The sequence below is a fragment of the Setaria italica genome, chromosome VI (genome assembly GCF_000263155.2).
Source record: "Setaria italica strain Yugu1 chromosome VI, Setaria_italica_v2.0, whole genome shotgun sequence".
Classification (NCBI taxonomy): Eukaryota; Viridiplantae; Streptophyta; class Magnoliopsida; order Poales; family Poaceae; genus Setaria; species Setaria italica.
The window spans coordinates 22,626,114-22,648,385 of record NC_028455.1 but is presented as its reverse complement, the minus strand read 5'-3'; the positions used below and the strand labels follow the sequence as shown (position 1 = coordinate 22,648,385).

Below are 22,272 nucleotides of genomic sequence, written 5' to 3'. Positions count from 1 at the left end.
TTCATTTACCAATCTAAGTTAGCAGCTATACTAAACAAGCAATGGTTTCCAAGCAATTAAACAAGTAACAATATTTAGATCACCATCATCTTCCATTCTTAGTGTAGCATAGCAATCAAGCAGTTCCAAACTGTGAGAGGCAGACGAATCGATTCGAATTTCTTAACCATGCATGGTGAACCTAATCTCACGACATCCGCGCACCACGAAGGATCACTTCATGTGTCAGCCGTCCCCGTCAATTCCCATGCGCGTGTCAGGTCCAAACCTCCTTTGTCATGCAATGCTCCACAGTCCCGGTCTCTACCGTACTGTGACCGCACTTGCATCCATATGATGCACCATGGGAACTACGTTCCAAGGACAACAGGGGTATAAGCCACTTGCCGGTTTAATTAGGTACTAGGCTTCCCCATCCCATACTAGGTATGAGATTAGTACTTTCAAACACTTGATCACAAACACCATCACTTTCCGACCTTAATCCAATTTCATCTAGACAGGCGGGGCAATCCACCGACCACCAAAATAGTTCACAGAGCCCTGCCCCATCCATCGTCCTTATGGTTGTAGCAAAACGAAGCAAGCAACTCCTATAACTCGCGAGTGACAGGAAATCACTCGACTTTTACAGAGTCCTGTTTAAGCATTGCAACTACTCGGCCTATCATACTAGTGTTCAGATCAAAGGGAAACTAAGTCATGCATCTACGGTTTCAATCAACTCCTGGAACGTAAATGCACACACATAACAACGGAAGGCATGCACAAGTTTAGGAAAAAAAACTGGGTTATGCTGCGGGGCTTGCCTTCAAGCGGGGCGGTAGCAAACTGATCCTCGGCGTGCACGGGCTCGACTCCTGCAAGCGGCGGCTCAGCTACGACTTTGTCTTCCGGCGCCGGGTGAAGCTCGTATGTGCCGTCGGCGAGATTCAGCTCTACACGAAATGCAATGCAAGGGTGAGACACTTAGACGGTGATTTCAACAGTAAGCAAGGATTTAAACCCAAAACTATAGAAAAACTGCAGGAAAAGGTGCGAAAACCACTTTATTGGATTCTACTCAGAACGAGGATTCCAACCCAAGTGATTTCACATATTTCTGATTTTTCCTCGATTTAAGATGTAATTTCCAAGCTTTTGTTGATTCCAAAAGAGTTAAAAGAGTCGGATCGGGAAAAACTTATGATCTGACCCTTAGACTTAAGGAATAACTGCACCGGGATCCTCAAATTTAATACAGAGGAGTCCTCGAAATTTTACATAGATACCCTCGATCAAAAGAAAAGACACAACCGAGCCCTCGGACGAGGCAGACAACACTCGGGCGAGTCGGGCGAGGCGGATAGCACTCGGGCGAGCTGGAAGGGTCGGGCGAGATGGACAGGGGTCGGCAGCTCACCTCCGGTCCTACTAACGAGGTCTCAGGGTCGGGAAGAAACAGGCCGAGGCGGAACGGGGGACAATGGCGTTTCGACGGTGGTTGTGCTTCTGGTGGACAACGAGCAAGGTCTAGAACTGCGCGAAAGGATGGCGAAGCGGCTGATGGGGTCGGCAAGGCGCGGTGTTGGGCAGAAGGGGGAGCTCCACAGAGAGCTCAGGCAGTAGCGCTTGAGCACGAAGCAGAGGAGTGTGCGGTGGCGAGTGCGGTGGAGAAGAACAGAGCAAGTAGTGTAGCAAAGGCGGTCGTAGCAAAGGGAACTCAGGTATGAGGATTCGGTACCCCTTTTATAGCTGCGCGGAAGCGCTCGAAGGAAGGAAATGAGCTCGAGCGGCGAGAGGATAAGATCGAGGGAGAAAAGGAGTGTTCTGCCGTGGTGGTGATTGGTCGGCGCCTCCATTGGCGAGCTCGGACGCAATCTTGCCCTGGTTGGGCAGCAAGGATTTTGAGCTGGGGCAAAGCGGGTTTGCTGGGCACGCGGATCTGCTAGGTTTGCGCGTGTGTGGGGTTACGACCATCCATGGCGGCGGCGCCATTGGCGGACAGGAGGGAGGGAAGGGCACTGCAAGCAAGGGCGTTGCAGGCGAGGTGACATGGCGAGCGGCGTGACGCGAGCATGCGCGGGACTAGCGGCTCTATCGGGGCATGCTACTGGTGAGGCGGGGGAAGGAGCTGTCACGACCTGCGCGGTGGTTGGCGGAGACGGTAGCGTCGTGGGGTACGTGCGCGGACAGCGCGACTGAGGTGTGACGGGAGGGCCAGAAGGTGTTGGGGTGCGCGGCCGGGGATCCGGGTGAGGCGGATGCGCTCGTGAGGTGAGGCGGTACCGGTGCGGCAGCGGCCGGTCTTCGGTCGCAAAGTGGCCGGGGCGACGGCGGAGCTGCGGGCAGTGCGCCTGGTGCGGCTGGCGAGGCCTTGGGCAAGACGAGACGGGGCGGAGGGGTCTGGAGGGCGCTTCTGCACGCGACTGGGAAAGAGGCGCGCTAATCTATCTTGTTGCGATTGGCGACTGGGCGAGGCGGCGCTCGCCAGCGAGATCACGCCATGCGGCAGTGGTGCTCTGCGGCGCGGCGCACGCGTGCTCTGGCGATGTCTGGCTGAAGGATCGGCGAGATCCTTTGCCGAGCCCATCTTCCAGCCTCTTGATCTCCCGATTTCCAAACTACGCCACGTTGCCTCCCTTTACAAGAGTTGCAGTACACAGACTAAGGTCCAACTCTTGTAATTTGACCGAGTTCAAAAACGCGGTGGATTTGGAGATTCAAAGCTCCAAAGTTTGGAGGAACACCGGTTTCAGGACTTAGAGAAAAGAGGCGGTTTTGACTAGTTTTCAGGGTTCGGGGCTGATTTGAGTTGCAGATTTGGGAAGCTTCAGAGGAGAATTGGACCAAGGTCCAATTAGCAAAGTTGTTGTAGAAACTTAGCTCTCCAACTTTTACAAAGGGACTTCTTGATGTTCAGTTTAACTTTCTAAAGATAAACCCGCCTTAAGGCGCCAGATCGGGCTAAATTCCAGACTTAGCCTGAATGGCTAAAGAGACTGAGTTGACCAAACTAGGAAACTTTGACCTGGATTTTGAAGGCTTTCGGGGCAGATTTCGAACTTGCTCCTTAAAGCAAAGTTGTTAGGGCCCCGAAGCTCTAAAACTTTGGTATAGGGCTTAGCTCAAGATGACATTAGAAACCTCTAAATAGAGAGCCCCCAAGCTTGGGCTTTACCTAAAAGTTGCCAAAGCTTTTCTTTAAGCACAAGGATCTTGCTCTTAAGATCAAAACACCTGTTTAAGCACCCAGGTTGTTACAGTCCCTCAGGCTTATCTCACACTCAAAAAAGAAGGTGACAACGGATGTGGAAGTAAGAATCAATGGAGCAGCAAGTAACGACTATACCGGCAAGGTCAGTAGCTACCAAGCAGGTATGGAGGCCAAAACAAATTGTTTCTTGAATCAAGAACAAGTTTATGGCCGATGAGACAATTATCGCCCTTAGAAAAAAAAATATGGCCAATGTTGTGTTCATCATCGTCCTTAGTCACTTTTGGACCAGGAGAGTATTTTATGGCACGCATGCTTTGCCAGAAAACAGGGGGCATGTGTTGGAGCCCAAAAGTAGTAGGTATGGGAAGATCTGGTCAGACCTATTTAGACCGGTCTCCCAACTAGTCAAACTGGTTTGGGAAAGTTCCCAAAATACAAATTGGATTTTACCATGGCGTAGCTCTCATTGAGACAATTGGTATGTATATATGGAACGTCCGATTTGAACTTCGGATGAGAAAAAGTTATGCCCTCGGGAAGATCAGCACCCCGTGCAGATAGGTTAAACCGGCTGACCCCACCAGTCAGACTGGTTAGATCAAAGTTCTTCAAATGAAGATTGGACTCTACCATTGTGTAGAACTCATCGAGTAAATCAAGATTTATATATAGAACGTCCGATTTGGAGTTCGGATGAGGGAGATACGACCTTCGCAAGATCTGCACACGGGCAGACCGGTTAGACAGGTTGCCCAGGCCGGTCTGACCAATCTGACTCTGTGTAATCCGAGTAGGAGTTGTAATTTAGCATGATTTGTATTAGGGTTTCGACTCCTGCGTGGGGAAGACCTTCCCTCCCTATAAATATAAAGGGATTCGGCCGATTGAGGGGATCCAACCCAATCAACAAAAACCAATCTATTATTTTGTTTCTTTTCCTTTATTCTTTTCCCCTGGCTTTTCTAATCTACTACTTGCTATTCTTCTTTCGTCTCGACGACATTTGAAGACGTTCTAGGTGGCCTGCCGATCCTAGAGCAACCCTACGTGCACCTGCCCTGACGTGACACCTCCCGGAAGAGCGTTCATTGGCCTACCGTCGGCCTGCCCAACAACCGGTCAGACCGGTCCCTGTAACCGATCAGACCGGCCTTCGTCGAGGTGTTGCAGCGAGCCCCTCCGTGCGCCGCACGATCGTGTGCGTTCGTGTGTTGACCTAAAAAACGTCAACACATTGACTAGTCACATTTTAATTTATTACACGCATATTGTGTAAGTACAATGGCATCTCTGGGGAAAATTTGATTCTAAGTGGAGTGGTCAAACTGCGCTGCCAATAAGCCATATTTTTGCCATGTCAGTTTCAAGGAATCAGGTTCAAAAGTCGCAAACTGGTTCTTCATGGCACTTGGCACCTTCCCAGGAAGCTTCTTCCCTTCCAGTTTTTTATTTGAGTCAAGCATTTTACCAAATCCAAGATAGTGAACTGGGATTCATAAACGCGTCCGAGGCTCCTATTTGAACTTGCTACGTCATACCTATGCAATGGCCGATGTTTAGTCATACCTATATAGAGAGAGCTCCTGGAACTACAAGGAATTAAAGCTTCTCGGTTCTCATAAGATGTTGTTGGGGTGCCCTTCCTTCCGTGTTACATTTTTTCTGGTGATCCAGTTAATTCTTATCAGCATGAGCAACCTCGTTCCCCTAGCAGCCTCGAATTCGACTTACGGATGTAAGTGCTAAACTAAATATTTGTTTTTACTATGGGCATGTTCGCTTCAGCTTATAAGCCAGCTGAAAAGCTGAAACGATTGATTTGTTGCGAGAGAAAAATACTGTTTGGTGACTGATAAGCCGGTTGAATAAGCTGAAGCGAACAGGCCCTATGATTTTTACGGAAGTATGTATTGTAACCTTGGACGACAAGCTGATCCAAGGTTATGGATTTTGATCCCCTAGTTTTTACATGCATTTGATCAAGAGCAGAGACAGAGATAATAGATTGATGGTTTGTTTGAATCATCCTAGGTTTGAAATCTGTCGATGACATGTCTCTAGTTGTGGTTGAGCTTGTATATTCGTAAGACCATCCTCTCGCGGCTCTCTGTATAGAATAATATCAACCAATGCTATGTTTGGGTGAGGTTTTTAAGGTGTCACAAATCAATTTAGACCACTAAAAGGTAGGCCTAGCCCATCAACATTTAGTAACATGGTTTGAAACTAGAAAACTAGTGAGGCTGTTTTAGGGCCCTCAGGTACTTACCCCAAATAATGGTACATAAGTACCGATGATCTCTCGGTGTAATAGTGGCCATGCCTTATCGCCTCACATTAGTAATGTTAATTTTCCTCCATTGTTCCAAACCTCATGTCAAAGCTAGGTCTTTCTTTCCTTTCTTGAACTAATATGCAAGTTGCAAAAATGAAAAAAAAAACCATTTGTTTATAGAACAAATTTATGTTTTATTTTTGTATCATGTAAATAAATTGAGACGAAGTCTGAAGTATTGTAAAGAGTGTATATATAGATGACATATTTTCCTTTTGGATCTTGGTGCAGGCGGTTGGGGCCCCTCTTTAACTCCATGCCCAGGAGACCCTCCAGTAATAAACTGCCATCGGCCGCCCTGTCGACATGGCTGATCCATGAATATATGAATTTATACAGGTGTTATTGATACACGCGTCAATAGATTCGATGTTTTCCAAATTTCATGTTATACGGGTTGTTCTCTTTTCCCCCAAATTCAATATATATGTTACGTACAATCCTATATCACTTCTTGCGTTGATGTATATATCAATAAATCATTTTTAAATCATTTTTTTGGATACGTATCAATATTTGATCACTTCATATACATAGAATCTATCTTCATTTTCAAATATATGTGAACTCTACTCTTTATATTATCATCTAATACTCAGAGGCTTATATCTATACTCATATATATAAAATCTATCTTATATGTAATATCTTTTTAAGATACTTTTTAGACCGTGTAACCAAATGGTACATTTAAAACATCAGAGGCCTGTAACTATGTGTGAGGAGGAAATTCACGCTCAAAGTATGAGCTCAAGAGAACCCTCCAGCAGTAGTTAAGGTAGGAAAAGGTTAATCTAAACATCATTATAAAATCATAGGCAGTTCTTGATCTTCTTTTGTTCCCTTGAGAGCACATGAGTTTGCGCTTCTCCTTAGCTTATTAAAAGGAATCGGCACTCGTATGTATAACCTTAGATGGAGAATGAGTGAATTAGATAAATTTAAAACTTTAATTTATAGCTTATACTACTTTGCATCGAAGTTCATTAGAACATGCTATTGAGGAGTATATCTATGGTTGATCTATTGTGAAAGAACCCACCCATAATAATATTTTGCAACGAAGAGCCAATCCTAACAAAAATTACTCTAAATAAGAACTCAAGTTGCAAGTATGAAATGTGGGAAAATGTAAAGAAGTGGGTAAGAGAGGATGCAAACTCGGCATGACGATTTATCTCGTAGAGTTGGTAGGTAAATGTCACCCCTAATCAATATTTGAGCTCCACCACGAATATATTCCCGATCACCAAGTCTCTCTTGGTTAAAATCTTGGACTCGCCACAAATACTCCCATCAAGCTAGATGAGAAGTTTGCCACAAAAGCAAGCCTTTACCATTCCCTTTCTTTTGATCACTTTAATGTTGTCTCTACTATAATAGTACATACACAATTCCACTTCAATATAGTCTAATAGAGTATCAAGCTAAACTTTCACGTTATAATACATGATACATCAACAAATACAACATCAAAAGTTCAGTAGATTAGTATATTTTAATACTTTAATAGAAGTTAGGTCTAAGGCTTTAATGGATTTCAGGCCTATGGGTGAAATTCTACACCCACCCCAACCTATGGGCAGGAGGTCGGATCTAGACCCATGGGTGAAATTTTACACCCACACTCAATCCACTGGGTGCCAAACCCATTAGCACGTGGACCTATAGGTGTGATTGCCATCCCTAAGAATTACAAAAGAACTGACACAAGTTGGTCAAACAAAAAATATGAACTACTCTATCCATCTATCGTATCAGGGAGCTCTAAAAATTCTGTAACATTACATATAACTATAATAAACCATGTGCGGCCTATTTTGCTTTGAATATTTGAAATAAAACTTTCCGAAATACCATACTTTAGTTTTCGGGTAAGCTGTCCCCTCAAAATGGTTTCTAAAATCCAAAAAACATCATCTAAATTCATGTTACGAAGAGTGCTATTTTATCTAGCTATCTCCGAGCATAGGTGCTATGGTGAAAATCTAAGTTCTAAGCATTTGTTAGCAAATCAAGTTTTAATTTAAATTCAAATTCAATATATTTCAATTAGGCTCAACTAATGCAAAGATGCTACAAATAATGCAAAGACTCACACTAATATATGCCATGACATGCTTAGAATTTCTGGATTGTTACCGGCCGAATCGCGAAACCACGTATTTCCTTCGTCCTAAAATAAGTGTTCTTTTAGCTTTTAAATTTTGTTGTTCTTTTAGCTCCTAGTAAGTCTCATCTAATTAAAGCAACGCTCACACTAATAAAAAACGTGTGGAGAAGTGTGTGAAGCTAATATAATCTAATGATCAATTGATTTTATTTCTCCAATTTTAATGTACGTGCAGGATCCAGAAAATCAAATAGATAAGACGGCTTTGAATCACAACTAGTATGAGTGTCTAACATGGTCATTTCTCAAAAGTATCGATGTGTCTAAATTTTTTTAAAAGGACACTTTTACAGCACTGTAACACAAAATAAACACAATCCAAAACAAATTTGTACTAATTTAAGCTCTCGCACCTATGAAAATAACTGTACATTTTTGATAGCTTTGGCAAAGTCATGGGTTCAATTTGGGGATCAAACCGGTTCGCTATTTTTGCCTCAATGACAGGTGGGACCGAGACCACCAGTTGTGGCCAACCCCATGGCTCCGCGCCTCCGCCTTCGCAAATGCCCGCGCAGTCGCCGCGCCGTCACCTCCGCTAACGCTGCGCATGCGCCGCCACCGTCACCACCTCACCCTTGCCGCGGCAAAGTCCCACGCCGCCCTCCTCAAGTCCGGCATCTCCTCCCCCACGCCCTGGAACCAGCTCCTCACGGCGTACTCCGCCTCCGGCTCCGGCCTCGCCTCCGCGCGCCGGGTTTTCGACGAGATTCCCCTCCCCGACGCGGTCTCCTGGAACTCCCTCCTCGCTGCGCACGTCGCCGCCGGCGCGCACCCGGAAGCATGGCGCCTCCTCCGGGACATGCACGCGCGGGGCCTCGCCGCCAGCACCTTCGCCCTCGGCTCCGCGCTCCGCTCCGCCGCCGCGGCGCGCCGCCCCGCGCTCGGCGCCCAGCTGCAGTCATTCGCCGTCAAGTCCGGCCTTGCCGACGACGTCATCCCCGCTAGCGCGTTGCTCGATGTCTACGCGAAATGCGGCCGGTTGAGCGATGCTCGCCGCGTGTTCGGTGGAATGCCCGAGCGGAATACCATCTCTTGGAACGCGCTCATTGCTGGGTACTCGGAGTCTGGGAATCTGGCACAGGCGATGGCGCTGTTTCTTGAGATGGAAAGGGAGGGGTTGGCCCCAGATGAAGCGACATTTGCCGCGTTGCTCGCTGCAGTTGAGGGTCCAAACTGCTGTTTCTTGATGCAAGAACTGCACGGGAAGATTGTAAAGTATGGAGAAACCTTGGGTTTGGTTGTGTTGAATGCAGCAATCACTGCGTACTCGCAGTGTGGGGCCCTTGCAGACTCTAGAAGGATCTTTGATGGAATTGAGAGTAGGGATTTGATATCATGGAATTCTATGCTTAGAGCCTATGCTTACCATGGGATGGATGATGAGGCAATGGAATTCTTTGTCAGGATGATGCAAGAGAGTGGAGTCCATCCTGACATGTATAGCTTCACAAGTATCATAAGTGTGTGTTCAGAGCACGGGCGTGACGATCACCGAGGGAGGGGAATTCATAGTTTGGTGATCAAGATTGGGTTGGAAGGAGTCACACATGTTTGCAATGCTCTGATTGCCATGTACACTAGGTTCACTGAGAACTGTATGATGGAAGATGCATACAAGTGCTTTAATTCTTTGGTGCTGAAGGACACAGTCTCCTGGAACTCTATGTTAACTGGATATTCACAGCATGGTTTGAATGCTGACGCTTTGAGATTCTTCAGATGCATGCAGTCAGAAAATATTAAGACAGATGAGTTTGCATTCTCTGCTGCTCTGCGGTCCTGCTCAGACCTTGCTGTGCTTCAGCTAGGTAGACAAATACACTGTTTAGTCATCCAATCTGGTTTTGCTTCCAATGATTTTGTTTCAAGCTCACTGATCTTCATGTATTCTAAGAGTGGAATGCTTGGTGATGCAAGAAAGTCCTTTGAAGAGGCAGATAAGAGTAGCTCGGTGCCCTGGAACTCTATGATGTTTGGTTATGCACAACATGGCCAGGCACAGGCAGTGACCAACCTGTTCAATGAAATGCTGGGACTGAAGGTTCCTCTGGATCATGTTACCTTTGTTGGCCTAATTACCACCTACAGTCATGCCGGTCTTGTAGATGAAGGGTCAGAAATTCTCAATACTATGGAAACTAGGTATGGAATTCCTCTGCGAATGGAGCACTATGCATGTGGTGTTGACCTCTATGGGAGGGCTGGGCAGCTTGACAAGGCAAAAGAGCTTATTGAGTCAATGCCATTCCAACCAGATGCCATGGTTTGGATGACCCTTTTAGGTGCTTGCAAAATCCATGGGAATATGGAACTAGCAAGCGACGTGGCAAGCCATTTACTTGTAGCAGAACCTCGACAGCACTCCACCTATGTTCTTCTCTCCAGCATGTATTCTGGTCTTGGTATGTGGAGTGACAGAGCAACATTGCAGAAGGTAATGAAGAATAGGGGATTAAGCAAAGTTCCTGGATGGAGCTGGATTGAGGTGAAAAATGAGCTGCATTCATTCAATGCAGAGGACAGATCACATCCAAGGATGGATGAAATCTATGAGATGCTAAGAACGCTGCTTCAGGTGGCACGGAGGCTTTGTTCTTTGGAAGACGCAGAGATTCTTGTGACAAAATCCAGTGATACATGACCTGCAACTTTTTGTTGTGTACGTTTCATTCTTATCCAGCTAGTGTTATACATTGTTTCTATTGGCATTGGGTAGAAATCTTTGGAAGTTATAGAATGCCTTAAAGTTAATGGAAGTTATAGAATCTCTTAAAGTTAATGTGGATCACAAAATAGATACTTTTTATGTTAATATTTATTTGATTCAACTTTTGTGCTTGTAATTTGCACCTAGGAGATCCAAAATCCAAATAGTAGTAAGAGCTTTAATTAACAGGGCAACTTTCAAGTTGTACATCTTCTAGTGATGTGGCTTGGCTATCTGCTATCATGCATGGTGAAGCCCTATGCAATTTGCTGCCTATATACATTTATGATGCAGATAGTAATAATTTTCATTTCTTATTCTGAGCTCTTATTCGTAATTAAACTTTTTCACATACTGCTTCCTTCTTGTCCCGTGCAAAGGGTACACATAGAGATTGGCATGGGCTTCTTTAATATGTTTGTCAGATGTCTCAATTGGTTTGCCACGACAGAAGCTTTTCTGGACTCCAGAGATCATGCAGTTGGTCTATGAAAGGCCAATAGTTCCAATTATTTTCTTGTGTACAACCACGTCTGGAATGTCATGAAGCTTAGATTCTTTTACTGAGGAAGTTTGTGAAAGTCTGACATTTGCGTAACTCCAGCCTGAGTACAATGGACGCTGGAAGCATGGAGAAAAGAAAAGAGTTGTTATAGAGAAACACAAGCGCTAAGCAACCATACTCATGGTAGGTAGCTTGTGATGCCCTAAGCTGTTTGCACCCAACATTCTCGCTTAAGTCAGGTTTGTAGGATTATGAAACACAACATGGCAAAAAGGGAGCCACAGTTTTTGTGGTGCCACTGTCCACCTTGGAGCAGCATTCTGGCCACCCCATGGCTGCGTATATGGCAATTGAGCACTGAAATCCCTTGGCAACAGGAATGATCTTCATACATGGTCACCTGTCATTGACGTGCATCATTGCACTTTCTGGCGCAATGATGGAGACTAATTTAGTTGAAGGTTGATCTCAGTACCGAGTGATACACATATGCACTTGGTGAAAGGAGTGCGTTCACAAGTGTTACTGTCCAGTTCTGTTATTCAATCAGTGTTAGTTACAAATGGGAGATGGTCTGCCTTGCTGTGTGTGCCTCTGCATTGAAACTGTAACTCTGGTGCAAACATGGGGATTCTGAAAGCATGTCTGATAATGATATGGCCATGTACGTATATGGCACAGTGAGGGCAGGAAAATCTATGTACTCATTTCCATTGTGAGGCCAACACCAAAATGGTCACAGGCCAATACATGAATCTGATGGTGGGTGAAACTTTGGACAAGATCAGAAGTGCGTGGATTCTCTATAAGAAGTCTGATTTCTGTTTGACTTATGATTGGAAGTGCCTAGATCAGTGTTCTCTAAAACAACCTCTGCTTTGTGTTTGACTTAGTTGTGACAAAGTATGTGCTGTAGTAGCTACCTAGTTACAGACATCCATTTGGCAAACTTTAAGCACACCATTGACATGTAGGAAATGTGATGACCTTAAGCTAAGGGAAATAGTGAATACAGAATTGCACATAGGCAACGACTTGGTACTCACACTTCAGAATATAATGCTCCCAGCCATGTCTTAAACTGTGTTGACCTCTCCTATATGCCTGGACTATAGGAGAGTTTGTTTCGACAAATGCAAAGATCTTCCCTCTGTGTCGTTTCATGAACAAATTGTGTGTGCCTTCTTATGTTCTGTTCAGGGCATATCAACCAGATGCATCTTCGGTGGCAGGGACTGACCAATTTAGGAAGATGTAGGACAGATGATCGAGCCAGATGCAAATCATGCTGTTCGTCGGAAGACGTTGGCTATTCTAAAGCCGCTTGGTCTTGTAGTTGCAGTTAAGCTTTGTCTTTGGCCATCATTAGCTAGTTCAGTGTACCTGTGAGCCACCTTTACTTTTTTCAAAAGAAAAAAAAAAGAATACTGCTAGAGACTGTGATATCGGGCATACTAGTTTTATGGCTTACAAGTTACAAGCAGTTTTAGTGTTACGTAGTTCATGCGATTTTTGTTGATTGTATCTCAATCTTGGTGGCCAACAACTTAGCTGCGGCACCTAAAGTTGATGGAAATCTATTGCATGAAAAAGAATCGCAACCTAGATTGGCATTTTTCAGGTAGGAAAAAATTGACGCACTGTGCTTGTAAGCTTGTTTCTGTGAATCAAAGAGAAGTACTTGGAGGATATCCATTGTTCTTTGTTAATTCAATTCCGACTTGAGTGAGCATAAGGTCTCTGCCTAGGTTGAAGACATGTTTTCATCATTCATGGGCCTATTCGCTTCAGCTTATAAACCGGTTGAAAAGCTGAAACGGCTGATTTGTTGTGAGAGGAAAACACTATTTGGTGGCTGATAAGTCAGCTGAATAAGCTGAAGCGAACAGGCCCCAAGAAACTTGGGCAAAGTGTAGCGTGCGCGCCGTAGTTTCTGTTCTTTCTTCTTCTTTCTTCCTTCCAAGAACACACCGCCCGCGGCCGATGGCGCCACACCGCCGTGCCGTGCCGTGCCGCTCCGCCCGCCTCCCACCCCCGCCCTTCCTAACCGCTGCCGTGACTCGCCCCACCGCCAGCATCGCCCATCGAGGATCCTCCACCACCCGGCCGGCGGTGCCATCGCCGCGCAACCTGCAACCACCACCGGGCCGCCACCGCCCCCGACCATCCTCTAAGGCCGCCGGCGATTGGAATCCCCCAACCCAACAACCCCAAACTTCTAACCCTGATCCCTCCACATTCGTCGGCAGTGGCCGGCAGCCACCCGCCCGCGGCCGCTCCATCCACCTCCCGCCTCAGCCGCCTTCACCCGGGCATCCTGGTCCTTGAGCGGTCGGCGTCTGAAGGAAGGGGACGGAGGGGCGGAAGCCTTGAACGGATAGGGTCGCACGTGCGTCGAGTCTTTGCGCGACGCGTGTCCGTTCGCTGTAGTTGGGTTGCGGCGCGCGCGCCCAATAGGGATTTCGGCGGAGGAGCCTCTTTTCATTAGGAAAACGTGGCAAAATGTCGGCATCAACCAATCAGCCACGAAACGGACACGGAAAGGTCACCGCCCAAACCAAACCCCCTTCGCCACTCCCACCAACTCCCCCCGATCTCGGCCATGGCGGGGGAGGGCTCCGGCGCCGGCGTGGAAATGGGCGCGCTCATCCGGCGGCTGAGGCTCCACCAGGCGGGGCCATCCCCTTACGACCCCGCACCGGCGGGGACCCCCGCGATCGACGGCGGCGAGCAGCTGTTCCGGCCGCGGAGGGCCGCCGTGCTCGTCTGCCTCTTCCGGGCTGCCGCCGGCGAGCTCCGCGTCATACTCACCAAGCGCTCGTCGTCACTCTCCACCCATTCCGGTGAGCGTCTCGCTCGCTTCCTCGCTTGCCCTTCTTCCGTCCTTTGCCTTCGTGTGGACTCGACTGGCGGATTGGGTACGGTTGATCCGAATCTTGGCACGATGTTAGAATCTTTTTGTACGGTGGAAACGTTTCGATGGTCCACGCGATGCTACAATCTTTTGTCTCTTCTTTTTCGTACTCTGGTAAGTCGCCGTTTCAGTCATGCAGCTTTGTGAATTTCCCGACTGAAAATGAGCCAAAGAATTAGGAGAATATAGCATATATTAAGCAAGTGAGAATTTCGAGTTCTTTTAGTGGTGTTTCAAATAGAAAATCTAGCTGACCGTTTAAAAGACTGCATTGCATTACCATTGTCCTCCTGCCTTAACTCTAGTGATGAGTCAGAACAAGCCTTTCATCTCAGGAACTAATTACTTGGATTTGTCCCTTGATGTAAATTAAGCTTAGCTGCCACCTAAATTCAGGCAACAAAGCTTCCTACCGTATTCAGATACTTCTTCTAAAAAACAATATAATAGCTTCTATAATTGGACAATCAAGTTTACAAATGGTGCACAGCTTCATCTCAAGACATGAGTGAATTTGTCCTATCTTCCTGTTTGCTCTAGAAAGCTTGCTGACCTCAAATCAGCTCCTACATTTGGGATTAACTTGCTACAGAAACGTGAAGAATGTAGTATTTGAATTCTTGGTTAAGTTTGTGTTGACCACTTCTATGCATTTGATTATGATTTTGTTTCCTCCATATGGGATTCCAGGTGAAGTTTCACTGCCAGGAGGGAAGGCAGAGGAGGGTGATGCAGATGACGTAGCAACAGCATTAAGGGAGTCAAAAGAGGAGATTGGGCTTGATCCAGCTCTGGTCACTGTTGTTGCATCTCTTGAACACTTCTTGTCCAAGGTGCAGTGCCTTTTGTTCTCACTTGAATCCCTAAGGATAATTATACCACAATGGGTACACTGTCTTATTTCATCAGTGGAAGAGTATGAAATTTTTTCTTTTTTTTGTTTTGACTCTGTAACCAAACATACATGTGCAGCTAAATCAATTTCACTCAGGATTGTTAATTGATGTCTCATGGATAAATGGATAGTACAGAGTCATAGACTATTTTTTCAAGAGTTCTTTACTGCCAGATCACAATAAATAACCATTTTTTACCTTCAGGTAGCAATCATTCTGCATCCCACAGAAATTCGTATTATTAGCCTTCAAGTGTCTTTGTTAGTTAAGTCTAGTAGCTCTATTAGTTATTATTCCTATTTTACCCCTTTACTCAGCCACCAAGTACCTCTTGGTTGGCAGCCTATATATGCACCAAAACTGGGGTATTGCCCTTAGAGGAATGAGAAAGAGATCCATTTGGGCCAACAATTGGTATCTAAAGCCCATCTTTCCCACCACCTCCCTCCTCTCCTGTGCTCCACCCACCTCTCACCCGAAACCCTAGCACCCGCGGTGGGCCCACCATGCGGCGGCGGCGGCGAGCTTCTCCGGCCAGATCCAACTGGCGGGGACTTTTCCCCACCTGTCCCGCGCACGGATCCAGCGGCGGCGGGCGTTCCCGTGGCGGATCGAGCGGCTCAGGAGGCGGGCGGCCTTCAGGTGCATGCGGGTGTCGAGCGGCTCGGGCAGCGGCGGTCTCCAGGCGCGTGCGGGCGTAGCGTGGCACGGGTGGAGGGCAACCAGCGGCAGCAGGCGGCGCCCGGTGGCCACAGGCAGCAACGGGCGGCGCGCACGGGCGCAGGCGGCGGCGTGCGGAGGAGGTCCGATGGCCGCTGCTCGGCTCAGGCTAGGCACAACGCGGTAAGCAGGAGCAACGGCTTCCAACGCGGGCAGCTCGGCAGTAGGAGCAACGGTGCGCGCGGGTGGCTCGGCAGCAGGAGCAGCGGCGACTTCTCCCTCGACCTCTTCACCGACCAGCTCTCCAGGAGAGCACTGGCCGCAGGTGGCGCGGGTGGCGCCGGCGCGCAGGGCGCGGGCGGTGCGGGCCCCGCGAACGCCGCGGCTATGATGGGCGACGTGGTGCAGGCACTCTCGGCTAGCACCAGGGGCTGCTCCCGTGCCTCCTCCCACCGCTCGGACACGAGCAGTGCGCGGCGCCGCAGGGTGGCGGCCGAGGAGGAGGAGCGGCGTGAGGAGGCGACGCCGCTGCCGCCGCGCGCCGGGAGCAGGAGCAGCACATTGCGGCCGAGGAGAAGGCAGCAATGGAGCGGCGCCGGGCACAACATGCGGCTGCGGCGCGCGAGGAGAAGGAGGAGCGGCGTGCAGAGGTCGCGAGGCGAGAGGACCGGCGCTGCGCGGCGGCGTTGCGCGACGCCGAGGTGCGAGAGGTGGCTGCAGCTCGAGCATCACGCGTAGCGGCTGTGGAGGCCGCGGTGGCGCGTGCAGCCGAGGCAGCTCGCCTATCCATGGAAAGGCACAGGTGGCTGCTGCCCAGCGGCGACCGGCCGCGCGAGGAGGCGGAGGCGACGCGCGAGATGGCGGGTCGTGATGAGATGGAGCTGAGGTGCGCGGTGTAGGGCGCCGGTGCCGAGGCGCACGGCGACCGTCCCGAGTCGGAGGAGGCGGGCCGGCGGTGGAACGTGGGGGTGGACCGGTGGGTCCAGGACTTGCGTCGAGGCGCGGACGCGGGGTTGGACTGGTGGGTCCAGGACTGAGTCGAGGCGCGGACGGCGGGTGTCCTCGGAGCAGGTGGAGCTCCATCCACGAGTCCGGCCTTGACTCCGACTGTGACTTCAACCTCGACTTCGGGCACCGACCCCTGAGGGTCGTGAAGACCATCACCCGGGAGTCCGTCGGCAGCATGCAGTGGCCGATGTTGACGAAGACCAACTACATGGAGTGGTCCTCGGTGATGAAGGTGAAGCTCTAGGTGCGGAAGATGTGGGATGCAGTCCGGTACGGCGATGTCGACAGCCACGAGGACCGGCGAGCACTCGAGGCGTTGCTCACCGCGGTCCCGATGGAGATGGCGGCGAACCTCTCGGGGAAGAGGACTGCCAAGGCCGCTTGGGACACTATCGTTGCGGCCCGAGTTGGCAGCGACCGTGCCCGCAAGTCCACTCTGCATAAGCTTCGGCAGGAGTGGGATCGACTGGCTTTCAAGCCGGGCGAGGACGTCAACGACTTCGCCCTTCGCCTCTCCATCCTGATGCAGCGGCTGGAGCGGTACGACGACGACGAGATCAACGAGGAAGTACTCGCAGCTCGCTATCTCCATCGAGACGCTGCTCGACCTCTCGACGTTGTCGATTGAGGAGCTGACGGGGCGACTCAAGGCGTTCGACGACCGCGACGAGCCTTCTTCGGTGGTCAGCTCCACCTCACTGAGGAGAGGTGGCTTGCCCGCCAAAAGGAGCGGAAGGAGGGGGAGTCTTCTTCCTCGACAGGTGACCGCAAGCGCAGCAAGCAGCACAAGGTGCCCAAGGCGTGAGGAGGCGCCGAGGGCGGCGCATGAGGAGGCGCCCAGGGCGGTGCCGCTGACGAGCGTGAGGCCGCTCAAGACGACACCTGCTACAACTGTGGTAGGACTGGCCACTAGGCCAGGAACTGCCGCCAGCCGAGGCGCAGCCAGGCCCACGTTGCGCAGGTTGTGGAGGAGGAGGAGCCGGCTCTGTTCCTGGCTCACAGGACCATCGAGCTTCTTCCCGCGGCACTGGCCGTGACGGCTATCCTCCACCTCAACGAGTTGCACCCGCACATCTCCCTCGGCGATGGTACCAGCGACGACAAGATTGATGGCTGGTTCCTGGATAGTGGTGCCTCACACCACATGACCGGGCGCCGGGAGTACTTCTCCAACTTGAATGTTGACGTGCGCGGCTCCGTCAAGTTCGGCGACTCTTCGGCCGTGGAGATCAAGGGCGTCGGCTCCGTCATCCTCGTCGCCAAGACTGGCGAGCACCGGCTCCTCACCGGTGTCTACTACATTCCCGCATTGAGGAACTCAATCATTAGCCTCGGGCAGCTGGATGAGAACGAGTCGCGCGTGGAGATCGACAGCGGAGTGCTCTGCATCTGGGATCGACGCCGCCACCTCCTTGACAAGGTGGATAGGGGGAAGAACAACATCTACATCCTCTACGCGGAGGTGGCACAGCTCGGCACCAAGGAGATGGTGCAGGGCAAGATGGTGGATAGTGGCTCGACATCGACGTACAGCTACTACACTCACTTCGAGGGAGCTGGGGGAGTGGGCAACTCTTCTTCGCCGAGCGTGCCTACCCCAGTCCCCGGGTTTCCACCGACTACGGCGAGCTCTTCACTGGACCGCTCTATGAGTTTTGCCGCTCCGCTCTCTCACGACGAGGACCACGTCAACGCGCACCACGATGGCGAGCCACTGCCAACCAGCCGGTGCTGGGACGGGTGCCGGGACGGGACGGGACCGGTGCCGTGCTTCACCTGACACGCGACAACGGTGAGTCTTGCTCCTTCGCTGAGGCTGAGGGACACGCGGCCTGGCGTATGCAGATGGACGCTGGATAGCAAGTCCGCTCAAGTTCGCTGAGGAAGGGAACGTCAAGGCAACCACATCAACACTCAGGAAGAGTTAAGTTCCAAGAGTTAGTGCCTATGTGCTCTTAGTGCCTGTGAGCACTAGTATCCGTGGGTGATTCGTGCCTACGTGCACCTTATCACCAATTATGCTTTCCTTTCTATGTAAAAGCTGCTAGATTTAGAGGGAGATTGTTAGTTAAGTCTAGTAGCTCTATTAGTTTTTATTCCTATTTTACCCCTTTGCTTAGCCACCAAGCTACCTCTTGGTTGGCAGCCTATATATGTACCAAAACTGGGCTATTGCCCTTAGAGGAATGAGAAAGAGATCCATTTGGGCCAACAGTCTTGGTCTCTTGGATCTAAATTTTATTGAATGGCATGCATATCAAGTGCTTTGCTAATCTGAGATGTGGAAAATTAACTGTATAATATGATTTAGACCAAATTTGTGCTGCTATTTGGCGTGGGAACTATTCAAATGGTGCACGATGTCATTACCTTTCAAGTAGTGGTGCCATGATCATTTTCTTACTCTTGGTACGAAATAGCCTTAACATTACTGTGGTCTTAAGAGGCCGGTAGAAAGGGAGGGAATAATTATTTCCTGCATTTTAAAATGCCCTATGGCCCTATCAGTAGGTCAATACTCAAGAGTTCCCTTTGTTTATGTACATTTTTCCTTCATTAGAGTGATAAGATTGTATTTAGCATTACTATTTAATCATAGGCTTCATCACTAAAGTATTCTCCATGTCCCTGGCAGCATCTTTTGGTGGTTGTTCCTGTTATTGGCATACTGTCAGATATACAAGCGTTTATACCTGTTCTTAATGTAGCTGAGGTGGACGAAATATTTGATGTACCCCTGGAGATGTTCCTCAAGGTTTGTAACCTTATCTTCTAACAATGCTAAGATTTACGATGGTGGCTGAACCTGAACCGCCTTCTGCAATTTACCAGAAAAATTACCCATGGTAACAGCATGTGCTACCTGCTGGATTTTGTTGTATGTATATCAAATTACTTTCTAGAATGGCAAAGTTGTGATAGGACTTATGGAATCAATAATTGCAAATACCCAGAAATCCACTTCCTTTGCATTGGTACCATGGACACATTTATCCCCTGAACCATTTGGGTTGAATGGCACAGGATGAGAACAGGACATCCGAGGAGCGGGAAAAGATGGGGCAGGCATTCACAGTTCATTACTTCACTTACACAAAAGGGAACCAGAAGTACTTAATCTGGGGTCTGACTGCCCGAATCCTTATCCATGCTGCTTCAGTTGTATACGAGCGACCACCAGACTTTCCTGAGGGAAATGCACATTTCAACTTGCCAAAGTACACAAAGGATTGCTCTTCAATGCTAGCAGGGCTTGCCAAACACTAGTGTCTATGACACTGCCTGAACTAGACTACTGGGGGCGTAGGAGGTTTCAACTACAAGGAATAGTTACAGAATCCAAGGGGAGTCCAAATCATATGGGGTCATAATTTAGATTCTTTGCACAATCTTCACTTAACACAATAGTTGATGCACGCCAAATGGTCCATTTGATGTTGTTAACGAGGTCCAATACTCAGCTCTGATGCAATTGAATTGTATGTATAAATCATATTGTTCTGCTTAATGCATTGTTCATTTGTTCTATAAGGATGAGAAGGTTCTGAACAACTTTATGTTCCTGATTATGTTGGTTCTGCAAATGGGCATCTTGAACTCTGCCTTTTTGGACATGGTGTGTTTGAAGTATCTATCACACTGGTTCTTAATGATGTTGAATTCAAATATCTAATGACCAAAATCTAGCACGAAAGGTGGCTGTTTCGGAATGGCCAATTTAATTGGAGACAGAAGTGCAAAGGAATAAGGAAGTTGACAAATAACTAGATTTGGTAGTGCCTCTCCGAATCTGCATGTGGATAGACCGCAGGGTAGTTTTTTTTTACTAGCAAACCCGTGCGTTGCAACGGAAGAAAAATATTAAATTTAAAATAACTACTTAAATAATTATATATTTGTGCAAATAATATTATCCCATGATTAATATACTCAGAAAAAACGATGGAGCATTCATTTACCGTTAGATTTTAAGTGATATGATCAAAAAAAATGACATATAATATATGTTTGTTGTGGCTATGAAATACGAATTCCTCTGCTCAAATATTAAGAAACCTAGGATCTTTTTGAAGATGTTTCTTCAAAATTGCATTTTAGGATTAGTCAGCAACACATTTTAGAACAACTACAGGAGCTTTCATGTAAATGTGCTAAGTCTTATCTCTGCCAGGCTTCCACCATCCATTTTCTACAATTATGAACCATCCGTCCAAGTGCATGCCTCGCCGCCACTTTGATGGCCGGCACCATTGTGAGCAGCGCTGGCAAGCACGCCGGTGGAGGCCAACGAGCTAGAGCTCCCAGTATTACTTCTGTAGGTTGGCCCCTCACCTTACCTCCCCTCCATCACGTTCTTCCTCCTGGCAAGCAAGCACCGCTGCAGCGGACCAGCATGTGGGGGCTAGAAGGGGCGCACCGTGCAGGTCAAGAGCCTCAGTGTTTTGGCCCATGGCGCATGGCGGAGTGCCGGAGGAGCACATCAGGCAGGGAGGCAGAGTTGCTGAGGGGCGGTGGTCGAGCTACAGGTCCATGGCAGCGGTTGGGATGCGGTGCTTGATTCCATGGCTGTTGTAGCCTGCAGCTTGATTCGCGCCGACAATGCTCGATTCGTTAGGCGGCAGTAAAGCCAACACCTCCTTGCTCCTCTTCCTCTAGCAGGAACACGCGAGCACCACCAAATCCGGGTCGAGCAACCAATTCACGCAAGCCAAATCTTCCTTCTCTCTGATCCCTCTTAGTTGTATTTCACATCAAGCAACGGAATCAGATAAGCCCCAATCCACCTGCAGATTGACAAGCGTGCAGTGCAGCTCCCAAATTCGATCTCCTACCGCTGTATCGCGCGTCCTCATGTAGGGAGGTGAGACGCAAATAGGTGGCGTGGGGAGTAGGAGAAGGGAGGTGACAAGCATTGTGCAGCCGGCTAACGGATAGGGTGAAGGGGAGCTTGCAGACCAAGATAACAGTTAGAGATTCGAACTCGTAAGCAGGGCGGGGACGGTCCGCGGTTGATGTGGGAACTGAGATAGAGTGGGAGGTGACATCAACGGTCAATGACGGATGGCTGAAACAGTCGATGATGGAGTTGGATTGCGGGTTGATTTTAGTAAAGTTCGAGGGTTTTTGCCAAAACAACCACGACGGTTGGAAGAAACAACCGCACTTTAATATTAGGCTAGCATAAATGCCCGTGTGTTGCTACACTTTCTTAGCTGCTCCCAAGTTGTCATCCGCTAGCTCCAGTTCGCTTGCTTCACTTCCTAATCTGGTTTAGGATGTTTCATAATATTTGTATACATCTCTGATAATAATAAGTGGACAACTCCTTTGAATTCTGCATGGCCAATTTGAATAGTGGAATCTCAATTTTTATACATTACAATGTGTCCTACATCTGGTTCAAACATGCATTAAAACTTCTGGTAAGATTCAGTGCTAATGCAACTCCTATCTTAGCTTTTATGAATATGCAAGTTATTATGAACTTGTCCATAAAACTTTCAGCCTATAAAAAGAAAAACCTGCAAGGCTAAAATAAATGCTCAATCCTTGATTATAATAAGCTCAATAATTCATACCTGAGTGTATACATCCTGACAACCTAACATCATGGTCTAGTTGTTCCAAGAAACATGAGCAATCAACCAATGCAAGTATCCTTCTGCAATTTGCTCCTCATAATATAGTCAATGATGACCAAATGTTCTACTTACAAATTAATTTTCACCTCATAATATAGTCAATGATGACCAAATGTTCTACCTACAAATTAATTTTCAGATTCAGATAGTAAAGGCATAGCAGTCGACCTACTATCTTGCGGCTGAAAATTTTAAAATGCAAGGACAAATCATATTTAAGATTTGATTGT

At 48.3% G+C, this 22,272-nt stretch overlaps 2 protein-coding genes across 2 annotated transcripts; both read left to right on the top strand.

The window, feature by feature from the left end:
• The first annotated feature begins 8,192 nt into the window (after positions 1 to 8,192).
• Positions 8,193 to 11,953, top strand: LOC101757876 (putative pentatricopeptide repeat-containing protein At3g25970). The gene has a single exon (XM_004973269.4). It carries the CDS (start codon positions 8,258 to 8,260, stop codon positions 10,349 to 10,351), a length of 2,094 nt encoding a protein of 697 aa, XP_004973326.1. The 5' UTR covers positions 8,193 to 8,257; the 3' UTR covers positions 10,352 to 11,953.
• Positions 11,954 to 13,445: 1,492 nt separating this feature from the next.
• On the top strand, positions 13,446 to 19,952 carry LOC101757481 (nudix hydrolase 15, mitochondrial). The gene is made up of 4 exons (XM_004973268.3): positions 13,446 to 13,765; positions 14,527 to 14,669; positions 19,036 to 19,155; positions 19,425 to 19,952. The coding sequence occupies exons 1-4, from the start codon at positions 13,525 to 13,527 to the stop codon at positions 19,665 to 19,667; spliced, it is 747 nt and encodes a 248-aa protein (XP_004973325.1). The 5' UTR covers positions 13,446 to 13,524; the 3' UTR covers positions 19,668 to 19,952.
• Positions 19,953 to 22,272: the final 2,320 nt, after the last annotated feature.

Bases quoted from the DNA above. Each gene is read 5' to 3' on its own strand.
- LOC101757876 (XM_004973269.4), top strand. From the start codon at position 8,258: ATGCGCCGCCACCGTCACCACCTCACCCTTGCCGCGGCAAAGTCCCAC.
- LOC101757481 (XM_004973268.3), top strand. From the start codon at position 13,525: ATGGCGGGGGAGGGCTCCGGCGCCGGCGTGGAAATGGGCGCGCTCATC. The intron at 14,670-19,035 runs GTGCAGTGCCTT...TGTCCCTGGCAG, and splicing joins TTGAACACTTCTTGTCCAAG to CATCTTTTGGTGGTTGTTCC. The intron at 19,156-19,424 runs GTTTGTAACCTT...TGAATGGCACAG, and splicing joins CCCTGGAGATGTTCCTCAAG to GATGAGAACAGGACATCCGA.